The sequence below is a fragment of the Scomber japonicus genome, chromosome 13 (assembly GCF_027409825.1).
Source record: "Scomber japonicus isolate fScoJap1 chromosome 13, fScoJap1.pri, whole genome shotgun sequence".
NCBI lineage: Eukaryota > Metazoa > Chordata > Actinopteri > Scombriformes > Scombridae > Scomber > Scomber japonicus.
In genome coordinates this window covers 17,346,648-17,362,713 of record NC_070590.1, presented here as the reverse complement: position 1 = coordinate 17,362,713, position 16,066 = coordinate 17,346,648, and the positions used below count along the sequence as shown (strand labels likewise).

The window sequence follows — 16,066 nt, the reverse complement described above, 5'->3', positions numbered from 1 at the left end:
GCCAGTGATTAAGAGATTCCTTCATAATGCACTTTTAGTATAAGTGATGAAGAACATCCACTCCCTCACTGCAAAAATGTATTTAAGTATAATATTTTTTAAAGTTACTGTCTTTTTAGTGCCAGATTCTTTCTTTTTTATACAATCCTTCCACTGCAGCTACAGGAAAATACAAGACACAAATAAGTATTTTCTTACTAAAAAGGCTGTAACTATGGAAGATGTACCCTTTATCTGACTAAATTAAGCAGCTGAAGCTTCATATCATCTTCCGATAAACATTTAGATATATTTTTGTTCAAAACAAGGACAGTTATTCCCCATCACTTTCATTATAAGCGCATTTGGAGGGGATCTTCTAATGGTCAATATGAACAGGAGACATGGTTACAGCAAGCAAAACCTGTTCCATCGTTCTTATGTGCACTGGACTTTTGTTTTAAGACAGACTTGAAAAATTCTGAACTATCTTTTAAGCCTTGAGTGTCCCTTTTGAGAATCCTAAAGGTGTTAATGCTATTCTTCTGTATCTGTGCAGGGTTTTTTCACACTCACTCTTCCGTATTTGCATATCCTGCACTATCCCAGCTGCTCATCATTCTGTATATGAATAATGTAGCATTACTGATCTGTCTTCAGATCTGTTTTTCGCCTCAGGCAGCAAACACCAGGCAGGGCTGCTCGGTGTTTGTTTTCCTTGATATAGGTTTGTTTTTTCGTTTCCGCAGGAACATACTTGACAAATGAGGCCAAAGGAGCGGACGATGCACCCGACGCTGACACAGCCATCATCAACGCTGAGGGCAACCATGCACATGCAGAAGAAAAGAAAGAATACTTCATTTAGACTGCAGAGGGAGCTATGCCGCTCTCGCCTACCCCTTTTCCTTGTTTTAATCTCTGTATACCTTTTTCTCTCTTTCCGTCTCTCCCTTTTCTTCTCCTCCTCTCACCACTGCCCCAGTCGTGTCAACGAGGAACCCGCAGGCAGTCCATACAGAGAAGTCCCCCAAATGTTTTCCTAGTACTGCCTTTTGTTGAACCCATTTCTATCATTCCCATCTTATTCTTTCTTTCTTTATCATTTTTATTTCTTTGTGGCAGCCGGTTTCACAGGCAGCTTGCTGTTGCTGCTGAAGTTGCCCCCTCTTTCATATTTTTCTTTCATCTTTGACATGAAAACCTGGAAATCTGTATATCTACCATGACTGCTTCTTACATGACCTCTTGTTCATCTTCTTTCCTGTCGCCCTCAAACTAGACACCCAAACACGTACCCCTTTTTTGCTTACACGCATCCACAAACACATATCATATCTCACATCAACACGGTGCCTAAAAATACAGACGCCATTGAACTTCTGTCAATGCCTTCATGTATCGTCTGTCAGTAGCAATGTAAATGCTTTGTAGATGGTTACCTGGACCATCATTTCATTGCTTAGCACACAGCTTTTGATTATGCATTGCATCTTTTTTTATTTGAATGAAGATCTGTGCTGTTTACGCCTTATACATGTCTATCACACTGAATATGGTACTTTTAGATGTTCCACCTCCCCAAAACTCATCCTTTAAATAGACTTGTAATTAAACAGTTGACCCTTGTAAGATAAGATGAAGGTTTTTGTGTAACACTGTAGCAAGGTTTGTCAGATAAGTGTATAGTATGATTTTCATTAGTAGGGTAGGGGTATAAGGGTAATGTGGTATTGTTTAGAGAAGAGAGTTCACACCAAAAATATATGAAAGATGCTAGATGAGGCATTCCATCAAATAAACTCAATCAAGTATATAAAACCATTTGCTAAATCTGCTGTTCCTATGTACTTTTGTCTGTATATTCCTGCACTGCCCAGGATACAGAGACATCTTCAGTGTCTCTTTGACAGCTTACAGCAGTTTGCTATTCACATAATGGGTTCAGGTGTACAGAAAGAGTCAATCACTTCTCTCTAAAAGTTGTATAAATTGTATTGAAATAAGTTTAGCTTTTCACTTTGAATAATTTCATTTATCTTTATGTCACACTGAAATCATTTTAAGGTATAAGGATCCCATGAAATGTAAAATGAGCTGTTAGGAGTTAATACAGAACAAAAACAAGTGCACAGTTTCAGTATGTACAGGAAAAGCAGTGTTCATTTTCCTCACTATTTCAGTAAATCTAAGTTAAATTAATACCTCTGTCGGCATGAGGTCCAGGCAGCTTTCCACAGTGGTTTTGTGTACAATGTTTTTGCTCATTTACTTTGGCCCATAGACACCATCAAATTATATAAGTACTTTATACAAATCGTGATAACACATTTTATGCTTTTATTGCCACCTCCAAAGTTAATTTTCAACAGTTTCTAGGAATTGAGTTATATTGTAGATATCACCTCACAGACTCTCACCTCTCAGTCTGCATAATTGCTCTTCTTATTTCCATTTTGTCAGAGCTGCTCTCCATGAACTGAACTTTGATTTCCATTTCATGGGGTCTTCAAGTGAAAAAAAAAACTGAAAAAAATAGCAAGCAAGTGCTGGTTCATAGATCTGCAGGGGCCTCCTTTCCAAAACTAAAAACTGAAGACGTATAGAAAAGCACAAAAATGTCTGAGTAAATGAATGAGTATTAAATGAATGAGTAACTGTGTTCCTTTGCCATCAACTAGATTGCCTTGGGAATGGTTCTTCTATTCAAATGGGTAATGGAAAGATGACAAGGTTTTGGTTCAATTCTCGAAATAAAAAATACAGTCCATCTTTTTTGGAAATGTAAGCAAATCATGTTTTTTTATATAAAAAAAAAGTTTTTAATATTTTTGGTTGAATTGTTCTAAGCTCCCTGCTGTATATTGTGTCTGCTAAAATGTGGTTGATTGTGAAAATATGCTGTTAAATTCTGGATCCTTGTATTCCTTCAAATTTGTATATTAGCTACCTTATTTACTTTTTATCATTTGTCATATGGCATAATCTTTATTAGACAACTTTTAAACATATGTACTTTGTTTTGGCACAAGGCATGTAAATAATGAGAACTAAACTTTGGTAATACACATTGGCATGTTTTTGATTGGTTCCTCTTCATGTTTAATTTGTTTGAACTTGGAAGTTATTTAAGATAGAACCACAGCAAAACTATATTTCTAAACTAGACATTATTTAATTTCAGTTTGGAGAACAGCAGCTTCTCGTGTTTGTGGCATGCTCTTATGTGCCCCAGATTTGAAGGGTTTGGCATTGTAGAAGCTATGTTTAACGAACGAGAGGAAAAATACAACGCTCAGTTAAATGAATCTGGAGGGGAAAAAAGAGTCTTGTGCTTTGGACTTTGGTTCACAGAGATAGAAGATATATGTCTCCAATAAATCCTTAAAATGTTAATTGGAACTGAGATGAATTAAAAGAAACATCACCTTCGTGTTGGAGGCACGGAAGGTTTCACACACACTAAGCCAAACATATCCTTGCAAGCAATTTCTGTTTCTTTTCACTTCTGTTTTTTGTCCCTGATGTTAATTTTTCATCAGTTTGCAGGAATTACGTTGATTAACGTACATCTCTCCTGTGAAAGAGTGATAAACACAGTGACCTCTGGAACTCCAGACTTAAAGGCAAGGCACTAATCTACTAAGAGGGAGCAAATTATCACCAAGGGCAATAAAATCGTGGGCCCAGCTGTCTCCAATTCGGTGGTAAATTTACAACATTATGCAAATAAGGTCAGCAAGTAAGGTCTTTCTCTGTTTGTTAACTCAAGCACTGCTGGAGTGAATCATAAATTCGGAATCATTCAATCCATCACCACTGATGTAGATTTTAGGTTGCCTATTGCATTTTAGACACATAATCATCCATAAAAAATGCAGAAGATGTGCCACAATTTCCATGTTTTACGATTCTAGTGCACTTCAATCAATATACCAGTATTCACAGGTATATTTACTTTAGCCTCACCAAGAACCTTCAGTAGATCCAGATGTCTGGCTCTGGTCTTTAGAAACCTTTTGTATCACATTTATGTGATAATACATTAATCACAATGTTTTGCTTTGTTTTGTTTTGTTTTGGGGTTGTTTTGTTTTTTTTATTTAGTTATTTTCATTGTGTCTTAAATCAGTGATGCTGTCAATAAAATGTTGTGTTGCTTTACACCTGTGTCCATCTTAGAACCAAGAACATGGTCAAATGGATTTGTTGATTCAGAGAAACAGGCTGTTTTCTATTAAACGAACACATAAATAACCAGGTCTGCAGTGATGAGTTGGTGTTTGCATTAGAAAATTGAACAGGTGACATTTCCTGAATTATGCACTCTGTATAATTTGATGGATGTTTCTTAGTAAATGGTAAAATGTGTTTGTTTATTATGCTTTTCTTTCTGAAAGTCACATGTAAATATTTGTTTTGACATGATGAGTAATGAGCTAATTTTTTGTTGCAAATGGCTTTTTATAATAGTTAGACCAAACCTGAATCTTTTTTAATTTGTTATTTTAACAGCTTGGCACACACCACCACGCACTATTTTATTATGGTATAATCAACTGTGGCTCTGGTACATCTTGGGGTCAGTTATTAGTCATATTTCGTTGTTGTTGTTGGTTGAAACTAAGCTTTAAACCTGTTGCCTCCTTACTTTCCAACATATACCAGTTAGGTTTAATATCCACTTCATTATGGGCCTTTAATTTCATGCTGGCAGCAAGACAGTAATGTGTGCTAACGTAGTTGGAGTGCAGTTTCATTGGGCAGAAGTCCATTTTTTAAGACTCGAATCTGTTTGGTTATTTCCTGCCTCAAAATGAACCCACTTTATTCAACTGGTGGAGGGTGTTGTGGAGCTGCGGTTGTGTGTTTATGTAGATCAGGCAGTGCAGTAATTTTGGCATGAAATTGTGCACAATTTTATGAACAATTTTCTTGTTGGCGGAGCCGCATACAGACCTGTACAAAACAAACCTCCATGCACATACAATTCATCTTTTAATGTGATTCAAGCAGAGTTTGTAATGCTTTAGTTTAATGGGTTGCTGTCATTCATGTGTAGATTGTAGAATTGTTTAATTTCACCTAATTAAAACCTGAAGGCATCAGCTGCAGGAATCATACATACAGCAACAGACAGTAATAATAAAAACACATTCTCCTGCACTACAATTTACTATGGTTGTTACCTAAGTGCACACATATCATTACCTAATGAAAAACAGTTACATCACAAGGGTTCAATGTCTCCTGAAATCTGAATTCAACCCAAAGGGGACATCACAACATCCTTGGATGCATATTTGGTAACCTGTTTGTTTGTGCCTTGCGTGTCCGCACTTCCCTGACCCTCCCCATGTCCACCTGCTGCTTTTAAAAGGGGGGGTGAGACAAGCTGATGTGATTGGTGATTGAAGCTTGTCCAAACTCCACCTTCTGATACAGCATTATGTATTCATATTGCTCCAGCCTTTTCACCACACTGCACTGCCCCAGCAGCATTGTAACTATCAGGCTGGCAAACATATGTACATTTGTCACCAGATCTTCGTTAGCAATTGCACTTGTCCCCAGTTTACAAAAATTAGAGGCCCATGTCAACTAAAATATCAAATCCCTGATTAAAAAGGGAAGAATATGAACATAACAGCCACTTTGAGTTATGATTTGGACTGCATTGTTTAGCATTTAGTTTTAACTGTTTTGTTATCCACAGCAGTGATAATAGCATGACACCATCACATCTATCTGCTGTACAGATTGGCTTCAGTGCACCTCTTTGTTCCCCTGCAATATTGACACTAGAATCAATCAGCCCAATCTCCATATTCTCATACTGATGACAACAACATGTGACACAATCACATGAAGTGTTGTTGTTTTTGTTTTTGTTTTTTTTATTATTATATATCTATTTCTTTTTTTTTTGCATCTCAGGAATATATTTCATTTAGAGTTTTATTTTTTTCTCTTTGTTTTCTGTTTTAAAACTGGGAATTTGTGAGCATGTCTCACTCTGCTAGTCCCAGTATGCTTACACTATGTATTTGTTGAGTTTAAGATTATCACAATGTCAATAAAATTATTCAGTGATTCTTCAGTAATTCTGTCATCTTGCTGTCATTGGGATATTAGACTTGAGAAACTTTTTTTAATATGATCACTGACTTGAAATACTGAGATTTAGAAATATGCTGCAAATAATCATGAGTTTCAAGAATGATAGAATTCGTGTTTATACACAATGTTATATAATTCTATTTTATGCTATGTAAGCAGTTCAATGTTTCTGTCCTCTGTCATTATGTTTTCTTCATAGCGACACACATTTTAATGTCTATCAGTCTTTAGATGGAAGGAGTTGTAATGCACTATCACTCACTAAAATACAAATATCCATAGCAAAGCTCAGCAAGATCAGGATTAGAGCTAGACGTGTTAGTTCAGCTTCTGATGTACCTTGGTGAAATAAGGCGTTTTTAATTAAGCTGTAATGAGAGGGCTTGATTCAGCATACAGCACCATAATTGAGGTGTTTTTCTCCCATTGTCTGTGGGATTTATTATATTTAATTTAGAGGTTTGTTCTCATGTATGAAATGGAATTGTTGAATAAATAGTTGCCAAAACATCTGTATCAGCCTCATTCTATTTTTTAGTCATGTTCCTTCTGGAGGCCTCTTATGTCAGTAGTTCTGAACTGAGAGATAAGCAAGGATGATACAACATAAATACAGCTGCTTTGGAAACATCTGTATTTGGCCTCATAAGGATCCATGCACATGCACACATACACAGTCACTCACAAAAACACAAGCAAACACATGCACATACATTTTTTTATTAACCAGAATAATTCATGTTGTGTTTTAGCTCCCCTATCTGTGCGCTGCGGTGGCGTTATGATGCCTCTCAATTTGACATGTGAAATGTTATTTTCCCATATTAGTCGACTGTCTATACAAGACTGTGATACAGCTGAAACAGCTGTACCTATGTTGCACAGTTTAAGGGCTTCAAAGTTTAAGGGCTTCAAAATGAGTTCCAGTACGAAGTTTCGTTTTTGGGGTTTTTTTGGGGAGTGGGGGTCTTCTTTTTGCAGGTGTGTTTTTTTTTTAAATAAAAGCACACCTGCAACTTATTTTGACAGCAATCCATGTCCAACACATCACTTACAGCACTGAGGGGTACAAAACAAGGAGACGACTTCTTAAAATTCACTCATAAATTAACTCTTGCTCATCATATCCACAAAAACAATGTGTAGAAAAATGTAAGCCAAACTGATAAGTGCCACAATAAGTATAGTGTCTGGGTGTTGACACACTTCTTACAGCTTTATGTATGTATGTATCACAATAAATCCCTAAAACATTAACACCTGAGCAGACAGTGCATTTTAGTGCAATAATAAGATCTAAATGTATTCACTTATAAAAGCTGCTAGCATTTGTGGTCAGAATTAGGGTACTGGTTTGGGATATGAGTGTGGTGGTGTTAAAGTAGACTTCCATCTTTTATAATCCAGATGCATGTGAAAAGACAGAAGAGTAACAAGGGAATATGGAGAACATAAAGATGAATATTAGTCTGTGAAAAATGAGAGAATGAAAGAAAATGTGGGTGCAACAGAACCTGTTAGACATGAGGGAGAGGTATAAACCCTTTTTAGTGAGGCAGAAGATGATGGCTGAGAGGAAATTAACTAATGGCAATAAGATGTCATGTTAGAGACTGAAGAAAGCAGCTGCCATCAGCCCACCTGTCAGGAATAAATATAGCCTGAAGACAGTTGCATGTCTGCAGCTGAGGTGTGATATCCTCCCTGATGAAAAGTGAGGGGTCAATGAAAAACTTAATTATCACTCAATCAATCAAAGAGCTTTTGTGAACTTGGGAAAAGGAAAGTTAAGGAGGACAACCAGACAGAAATGACTTTTCATGCAAAATGTTGTTTTGCATGAGTGTTTTTTTCCATCTTCCTTATTGTCAAGCAGATTTTGCAGTCAACAATTTATAGTGTTTGCATTCCCCAGGGGAAATAATGTTCAAACTTCTGCAAATTTGCTGAAGGTTTTCTGTTTATTGTATTCCAGTTTCATTAGATGGGGTAGATGAATAACGGGACAAATGGGGGAGACAGGATGACAAGCAACAATGGATTTGAAGCCATGCATTGAATAAAAAGCATGTGTAGTCCACTGAGCTGTCATGAAACCCAAACCCATCCATTGTATTTGTGTATGCCTATACTCAACATCTTGTCAACACAATGCTTCATGGCCAATCACACCCTAAATGTGAATTTTAAGTAATACCCCACAGCTGTATTGCCCAAAAAAGAGCAGGTTTTTATTAATTTTCCATAATCTCTTAAAGGCTCATTCATCTCTTCAGCACAGCAACAAATAAATACTTTATACTCATTAGAGAAACCCAAAAGCCCTAAAGCTAGAGTTAAGACTTTCTCTAACTTATTTTTCTTTCAGTTATTTTACTTTCCATAATAAATATTGGATTTCTCAATATGTTTCTCAGTGAAAAGAGGACAAAGAGTCTTTATTGAGGGTTTCTAAGCCATTTATTGGTATCCTTTTTACAAATTAAACACCTGGTGATTTTAGCTCAACATTCAAATATATAATGAATGACCTTGAATTGCTTCATTAAAGAGTGAATTACTAAGAAGGAAAATGTTGGCCCAGAGCGAGACAGGATACAGAAATGCTATATATAATTGAGGAATCACAAACTGTATTGGTCTAAACCTGCCAGTTTGTGCTGCCTGTTTAAAATTTGCTGCTTTGTCACCACAGGTCAAATGACAAGGGAATAAAGCAGGATGGGAAGCCAGGGGAGATATTGATTGATGCATTAATTTAGGTTTGTCAGTGCAAGACTATTTCAGAATGAATAGCCCATCTCTTGGCCAAGCAAGAAAGTGACAAGTTAAACATGTTCAGGTAGATAAACGGCTTTTTGATATAAAGCCAAGCTGAGATTCAAAGATAATGAAATAAGTCTTTTAAAAGTATTCATAGAATTCATTAGCAAACATCTTCACCATTCAGTCAATAAAGCATTCTCCTGCCCCTTGGTTTAACTTTGAATGGGGAAAAAATGAAAGCTTTTGAGAGGAGAATTGCATGGCAAATAAAAAGCACACAGATGGATAGACTGTGGAAAAGAGAAGAGAACTGATACAGCATGTCTCTATTTTTGAAAGCCTCTGCACAAAGGCCTGTTTAAGATGAATGGTGCCCCTCCACACACAGGGACACACACACACACACCTCTCGTTAAGTGTCACTCTCTGAATGTGTCATGGTGCCGAGCCTCACACCTGCCTGGTGCTGTCAGTCTGCCAGCTGTGAGAACTGGAGCTGTCTCGAAGGTTTCAGCTACTCCATATGCAAATATATTCCCCTTCTTTATGATGTGTATTCACTTGCCCACATATGGTCACCCTTTGTCATTCATTCAGTCAGAGCCACTTAGTTCCATCCTGCTATCAATCCTAATCTTTCCCTCAACCGCTTTCCTCCATTATATTACCTGCCTTCAACACAGGCCCCTGAACTTCATTTCCCTCTTCATCCCTCCTCCTCTCTTTCCTCCTCTGCAGTGGTGCCAGAGCTCTGTTTAGCTTGCAGGAAGATGCACTTTGGAAGCATCGACCAGGGATGACAGCAGAGTTAGAGATGTTAGCTGCCTTTGATGTTCAGTAATTGTACTGACCATGTGTAGCCACAGTCCAGACATATATATACACACACACACACACGCTATGACCTGTTTGCTGTGCTTCAAGATGCCATCAGAGAGTATTTGTGCAGGGCAAAAAGGCTTTGATGTCTACAAGATTTACTTTGAGGGAATTTTCCCCACATGAATCCATGAAGAACACTGAGATCCTCAAGCAGCAGCTCTTTGACTTTTCTAAAGTTCAGGCCAAAGACCAGAGGTGATCTGACAGGTGATGTCCAGTTAAGATGTTTTACAGGTATGATCACCCCATGTCGGGGAGACATGCAGAGAGCAAACACATCTTTTATTTGTTGGGGAAACAAAATAAAATAAAATCCAGAAATACACTAGTTTAAAGGTTAAAATGTCTCATCACTGCAAGCAGGTGTGCAGCAATTCCAGAAATGTCTTTTTATCTCAAACGTTTGGCAGAATTTGGTGCATTTATTATACTTTCTAAAGAGTCTGCAGCACAATAATATTGATTGTAGGGATGGCATCATTAAAGCCAGAGCACAAAAGACATAAATGACAGGTGTGGGTGATGGCAGTGTGATGGTCTCTGTCTGCTTGTGTGTGTGCTGTGTGTATTTGCTCAAATGTGACCCATATCTGATTTGTTTCTGACAATGTGAACAGCACAAGTCGCATTGAATCTGACATTTCCAAATCCAATTCAGGCCACTTTCAAATGTGGGACTGAATCGGATACATATCAGATTTTTTTTGAATGCGACCGCAATCTGAACAGACAACACACAGCTAATGCTCGGCATAAAGACATCATTAAAGTATTAATTTTCTTTCTCCTCTTCCTCCTTTTTAACATCACCCTCTCACACACTGTTTTTAACATTAGACCATAAATGAGACCACCAGTAACTTCACCAGCTGTTGCTGTTGCCATGTTCGCTTCCGTAAACACCGTTCTGTGTGTGACGTCATTAATGATCAACTGAGCATGCGGGTCACTTCAGGAGGCCACATTTAAAAGTGTAATATGAACAACCAAACAAAAAATCTGATTTGAGCAATAAATCGGAATTGAGCATTAAGGCCTGCAGTGTGAACGTAGCCTTAGAGGTGCCAGAGGAGTTGATTGCAAGAGCTGATTGCAACCAGATTTGGAGCACCTGGGCCCAGTGCTCGGGATATAAAAGTCCCAGCGCTCTCTTCCCTAACTTGTACCTTTTTGCTTTGCTTAGCTTTAGCCTTTGTTTTATTTTCACTCCTCACTGTATTTCCTCTAAGTGAACTGCTAAAGGCATTTGTGGTATAGGCAGATACCATCCAGGTGAGAGCAGGTGTCGTCTTGCTGCAGGGGGGTGACCAGGGGAGGCTGGTCAGCTTCTATTCAAAAAAGTTTGACCATTACCATTTTAATTACTTTAGACCATGGGCCCCCATTTGATGATAAATAGTCATAGATACCCCCTCTCTGACTGTATTCCTGTCTCCGTATATGGTCATATCATATCAATATAGACCTGGATATGTACATGATACGTCCCCTTTATAGAAGATGTGGAAAAAATGTGTGGGAGTAAAAGAATAAGGATTAATTGACAAATCTGCCAGCAGAATCAAAAAACATTGTTCGCCATGATAAAAGTTATATAAAAACAAGTTGGATAATCACACAGTGTGAATCAGTATCCCTCAAAAACTGTAGGAGTGACAGTACCTCGAGCCAACAACAGTCAGTGACACACAAGCAGACAGATTCATTACAGGTTTTTAAAGTTGATTTTTATTTTACTTTAACATCTGATCATTTTATCATTATAATCTGTGCAGCTTTCGGTTCACTGGCTCGGGTGAAAGATGACAGAGTGTAACAGAAGTTTTCTAACTGCTTGTTTCATGTGGCAGAAAATATCCATTAAAGCTGACAGTCTGGATATGAAACTCATAGCAGCTGTGTTGTTTCACATCTAAAGTAATAACAGCGCAGAGCCAAAACATCAGTGTGTGTCTGTCCAAATGCCTGTGAAGTTCATTTTATGAGAGACACACATGTTGTAGGAGTATATCACGACGGAATGTGAGCTTTATGGTTGATCACAGAGCATTAGCTGGCTTTTGGCAGGATGTGGCCACAGTTCTAATGTTGCTGCTAATTTATATCTGCTGCACAACTAATGGAGGTTGTAAATGGCCTCAGGTTTGTCTATTCCTGACTGTGGGGTGTTTTAGGACATAGCTCCAAATGATGAGAGTTAAATGAGAGTTTTGCGGAACTTAGGGGGCGTGTGCGCTTTGGGGGCGTGTGCGCTTTGGTCGTCTGAATGGTGGTGCCTCATTAAATAGCTGCAGAGTTATCATTATTTATTAGAACTGATTACACGCTATGCATTTTTGTTTCAAGTTCATGCACATACATATTTTACAAATAAACACAGAGACAAACACAAACCACTCTATGAGATCTGAAAGCTTTACTTGTAATTGCTGCAAGTAAACACCGAAAAGTATTGTTTCTTTTGGTTTGGCAGGGGCTATGGCTATCTTTCACTGTCTCACCTCTTTGTTCTTCTCTGTATGAGATGGACAAATGTAAGACAGTCTCAGTGAACCTTTTGAAATTTATTTGAAAATAGCTTCTGCTGAACAAAGTCATGAATGGAGTGTTATTAATCATTCCATTGGAAACAAGGCTGTATGTGGGTCATCTGATCTGAACCATGTTTCACACAGATGTCCACATCTTTACCTCGAAGCTTCAGAGTTATACTTCTACTCATCATTGGCCAAATTTTAAAGACAACATATTCTGTTTATAAAGTAGATGTCAGCCTGTATGCTTTAAGAAATTGTTCTCAAGACTTTTTTCCAACAAACATATCAATTTTTAATAAATAAAAAATCTCTAATGAATCTCAAACTATATCATGGTTACTGCTGTCAGTCATGTTAGTGCTTCTTTTACCAAAAGTAAAAGCAACTGCACATAACTTAAAGGTATTGTAAATGGAGAGAATGTAACCTGGACACAGATTTTAACTATACAATAACAGGGATGTATAAATTCAATTTTGAGCTGATATGTAAGCTCATATGATTTGATCATAAAAATGTAAACATTCTGAATCAGTGAAAGTATGAAGTTAAGACAGCAGCAGATTATTTTAAATCACTTTACAGTTTTCAAAACTCATTATATCAAAAGAATTTCACCTTGCATAGAGACTTGGCAGGGAGGCGCCACCCAGCTGTAAGAATGAAAAAGCATTGAACACGTTGCAGCTCTATCAGAGGTCAGGCGAAAGGATCACTGTGAACCAGATGTTTTTCACTGAGCTCTGACTCCATGTTTCTCAATTCACACACTCCACCCCCATGGTTCGGTCAGAGGTAATGATCTATGTCGAGAGAAAGGTACCACTTTACACCAAGGTACCACACAGGGGTCAGGGTCACCTTTAAACAGATGTTATGGCAGGGTCTGCTGCCAGTGCAGCAGGCATAGGTCAGTATTAAGCAGATGTTGCAGACCAGGAGGGATTAGCATGTCATATCCTCTTTGAGCTGACTAAATGCTGCCATATCTGTCAAGAGACCCCCTGCTTGTGAGTGTGATACCAGTGGGTATGCTGTTGCCATACTGTTGCTAAGAAATCATTGCTGATGTTACACATTGTGAGAAAACACAAGAGAGTAGGCCTCTTGACTCTGCTATCATGATGTTCAACCCCTGTCAACCAAAGAGTGATCTATACTCCTCTGTAATAACCTTTGATTTTATTTTTAATTCCAATAGAGAGATATAACTGTCACTCAGAAACATACAGTCTGTATCCATACACTGAAAAGGTGTAATAAAGTGTGGTTAGAGATGAATCACAGTCACACACGACTGACATACAGTACATACAATTGATTAACTTATTTGTGTTATCTACAATACTCTGCGATTGCAATTTAGATTCTGCCAAATAGGATTTTGCTAATTCAACAGGGAATTAACATTTCTACACTACATGTTAACACACAGAATCATTGTAATCTTGGTGAAATTGTGGAAATGACAATTAATTAAATTGATGCTCAGTGTTTCTATAAAACAGCAGTAATATGCCCTTTACATGACTACACTGCACTCAGTTAATGCTGAACAATTTCCCTACAAAGTGCAGAACTTATTAAATAAGTGATATGAAAATGAGCAGTTCAATTAAATCTTCAATGTAAATTATGGCAACTAACCTCCATACTGTACAACATTTACCTGTAACCTACTGTTTGTTATCTAGAAACTCTGAAACACTCATTTAGATTATGTGGTATTGTTTAGTGCAGGATGAAAGACAGTAAACAACAGTAGCCTAATTATTGAGTTGGGCTGTGATAAGCTTGCCCAAAGAGCAATAACACATTGATGACTTCAAGTAAATATGTGTTCTGAAGAAGCTGTGGAGCTAACACAGTCAGCACTGCCTTCCAGAGCATTATGCTTGGCTTGAGTGGAACCAAATCTGCTGAAGTAATGGAAACATAGAAATACATATTACAAAAAAACCATGCTGTAGGCATATGTGCTTTGCATTCCTGGAGCTGGCATATTTATAAGCAGGTCAGTAATCATGGTTCAGATGTGCAGGCGTCATTATCTCCTTGATAACACTGAACACATGAATAAGTAAAATCTATCCATCCATCTATCTATTTTCCATGACTTAGCCAGGACGGGGCCGTGGTGGCATCAGACTGAGTAAGGAAATCCAGACATCCTTTTTCTCGACAATGCCCTCCAGCTCCTCCTTGGGGATCCTAAGGCCAGGAGAGACTCTAGCATAATTACTCTAGCATGTTCTGGGTCTGCCCCAGGGTCTTCTACCAGTTGGATGTGCCTGGAACAAATCCAGAGGGAGGTGTCCAGGAGACCAACAGTACAATGCCCACATTTCTGCTGATGCATGATCAATCTGCCTGTCAACCTCATTCTCCATCTCACCCATACTCATGAATAAGACCCGAAAAACTTGAACTCCTTTACTTGGAGCAACAACTCACTCCCAACCCAGCTCATCTTTGAGGGTTCTCATTCGGCTGCAACTGTCACAGTACATGCTGGAGGTCAACCACATCATCTGCAAAAAGTAGACAAGCAATCCTGAGCTACAGGCACTATTCCCAATCTACATGCAACAAGAGGAAGAGATGTTCTAGCTGTGACAGTCCAACAATGTCCAGAGCCTGCAGCATCTCAGGAAGAATCTCATCAACACCTGGCGCCTTGCCACTGAGGAGCATTTCATCAGTTACAACGCTTGGTGTAACTATGTCTTAAGCTTAAGAAGGTTCACAAAATGGATTGTATGATCATTCAGCCTTACAAAGCATTTAGGAAACAAGTCTCTGGTTAGCTGCTAAGTTTCTTACTTTGTTGTTCATTTAGTTGATGACTTTGTCTGCCTGCTGTTTAGTGCTGGGAAGGTATTGTACACTGGCTATCTAAGAGCTGCTGCTGCTGCTGAAAACAGGGTTGATGACAGCAGTGAGACTAAACCAAACAGTAAAGTTTGTAAAACTACAATGCTGAGTTGCAGAATGCATGAAAACACTTTGCAGAGCTTAGGGGAACTACAGAGTATAATTAAATGTGTGTTCATCACTACAAGCAACACCTTTCACATTAAACTTGTTTTCCATATATAAATAGTCAGTGCAGCTTTAACATGCACCAGCAGGAGATATACACTAGACACCATAATACATGAATTACCTGTTGCCATTGGTTGCATATATTGACCTTTCAGATATGGTAAGTATCGCATTACTTATATCATTTTTTAGTTATTTTTTAAGTTAATTTGGGTCTAAATAAATTATCTATCTATCTATCTATCTATCAATCTATCAATCTATCTATCTATCTATCTATCTAAATAGCAATAAATAGATGGAATTAGTGTTGTAATATTACAGATAGGTGGCGATAGACTTGTTTTTGTTGAATATGTTTGTTCATAATACAGACAGTTTATTATTAAATAAGTTAAAATATGAATTTGAAAAAATGTAAAGAAGAAAACAGGGCCATGATGCACTGGTCTGTTCTTACAAGCACAACCATTATATATATAGAATTGGCTGTGCTGGGAAAGCTATAATAAAACCAATAAAGAAATATAAAAACACAGCTAGCTTATTTAATAAGTCATTTTAGTGCATTTACTTATTAGTCAATCATGCTAGCTGTCAAATTAGTAACTGGCAAAGCTACGTGTTTTGTTGTTTGTTTGTTTAGGTTCTAAGAAGTAGTTTACTGTCTCTTGTAAGTATTCTCACAATAATGAAACTTCGCTGTCACCCCTTTACATTGCAGTGTGAAGCTCATT

General features: G+C 37.8%; 1 protein-coding gene across 1 annotated transcript in view; it reads left to right on the top strand.

The window, feature by feature from the left end:
• Positions 1–3,285, top strand: part of cadm2a (cell adhesion molecule 2a) — a 214,090-nt gene extending 210,805 nt beyond the window's left edge. The window contains exon 10 of the mRNA XM_053332287.1: positions 729–3,285. Within this exon, the coding sequence (XP_053188262.1) occupies positions 729–847 (119 nt within the window). The 3' untranslated portion in view covers positions 848–3,285. The remainder of the gene's footprint in view (positions 1–728) is intronic.
• The last annotated feature ends 12,781 nt before the right edge of the window (positions 3,286–16,066 follow it).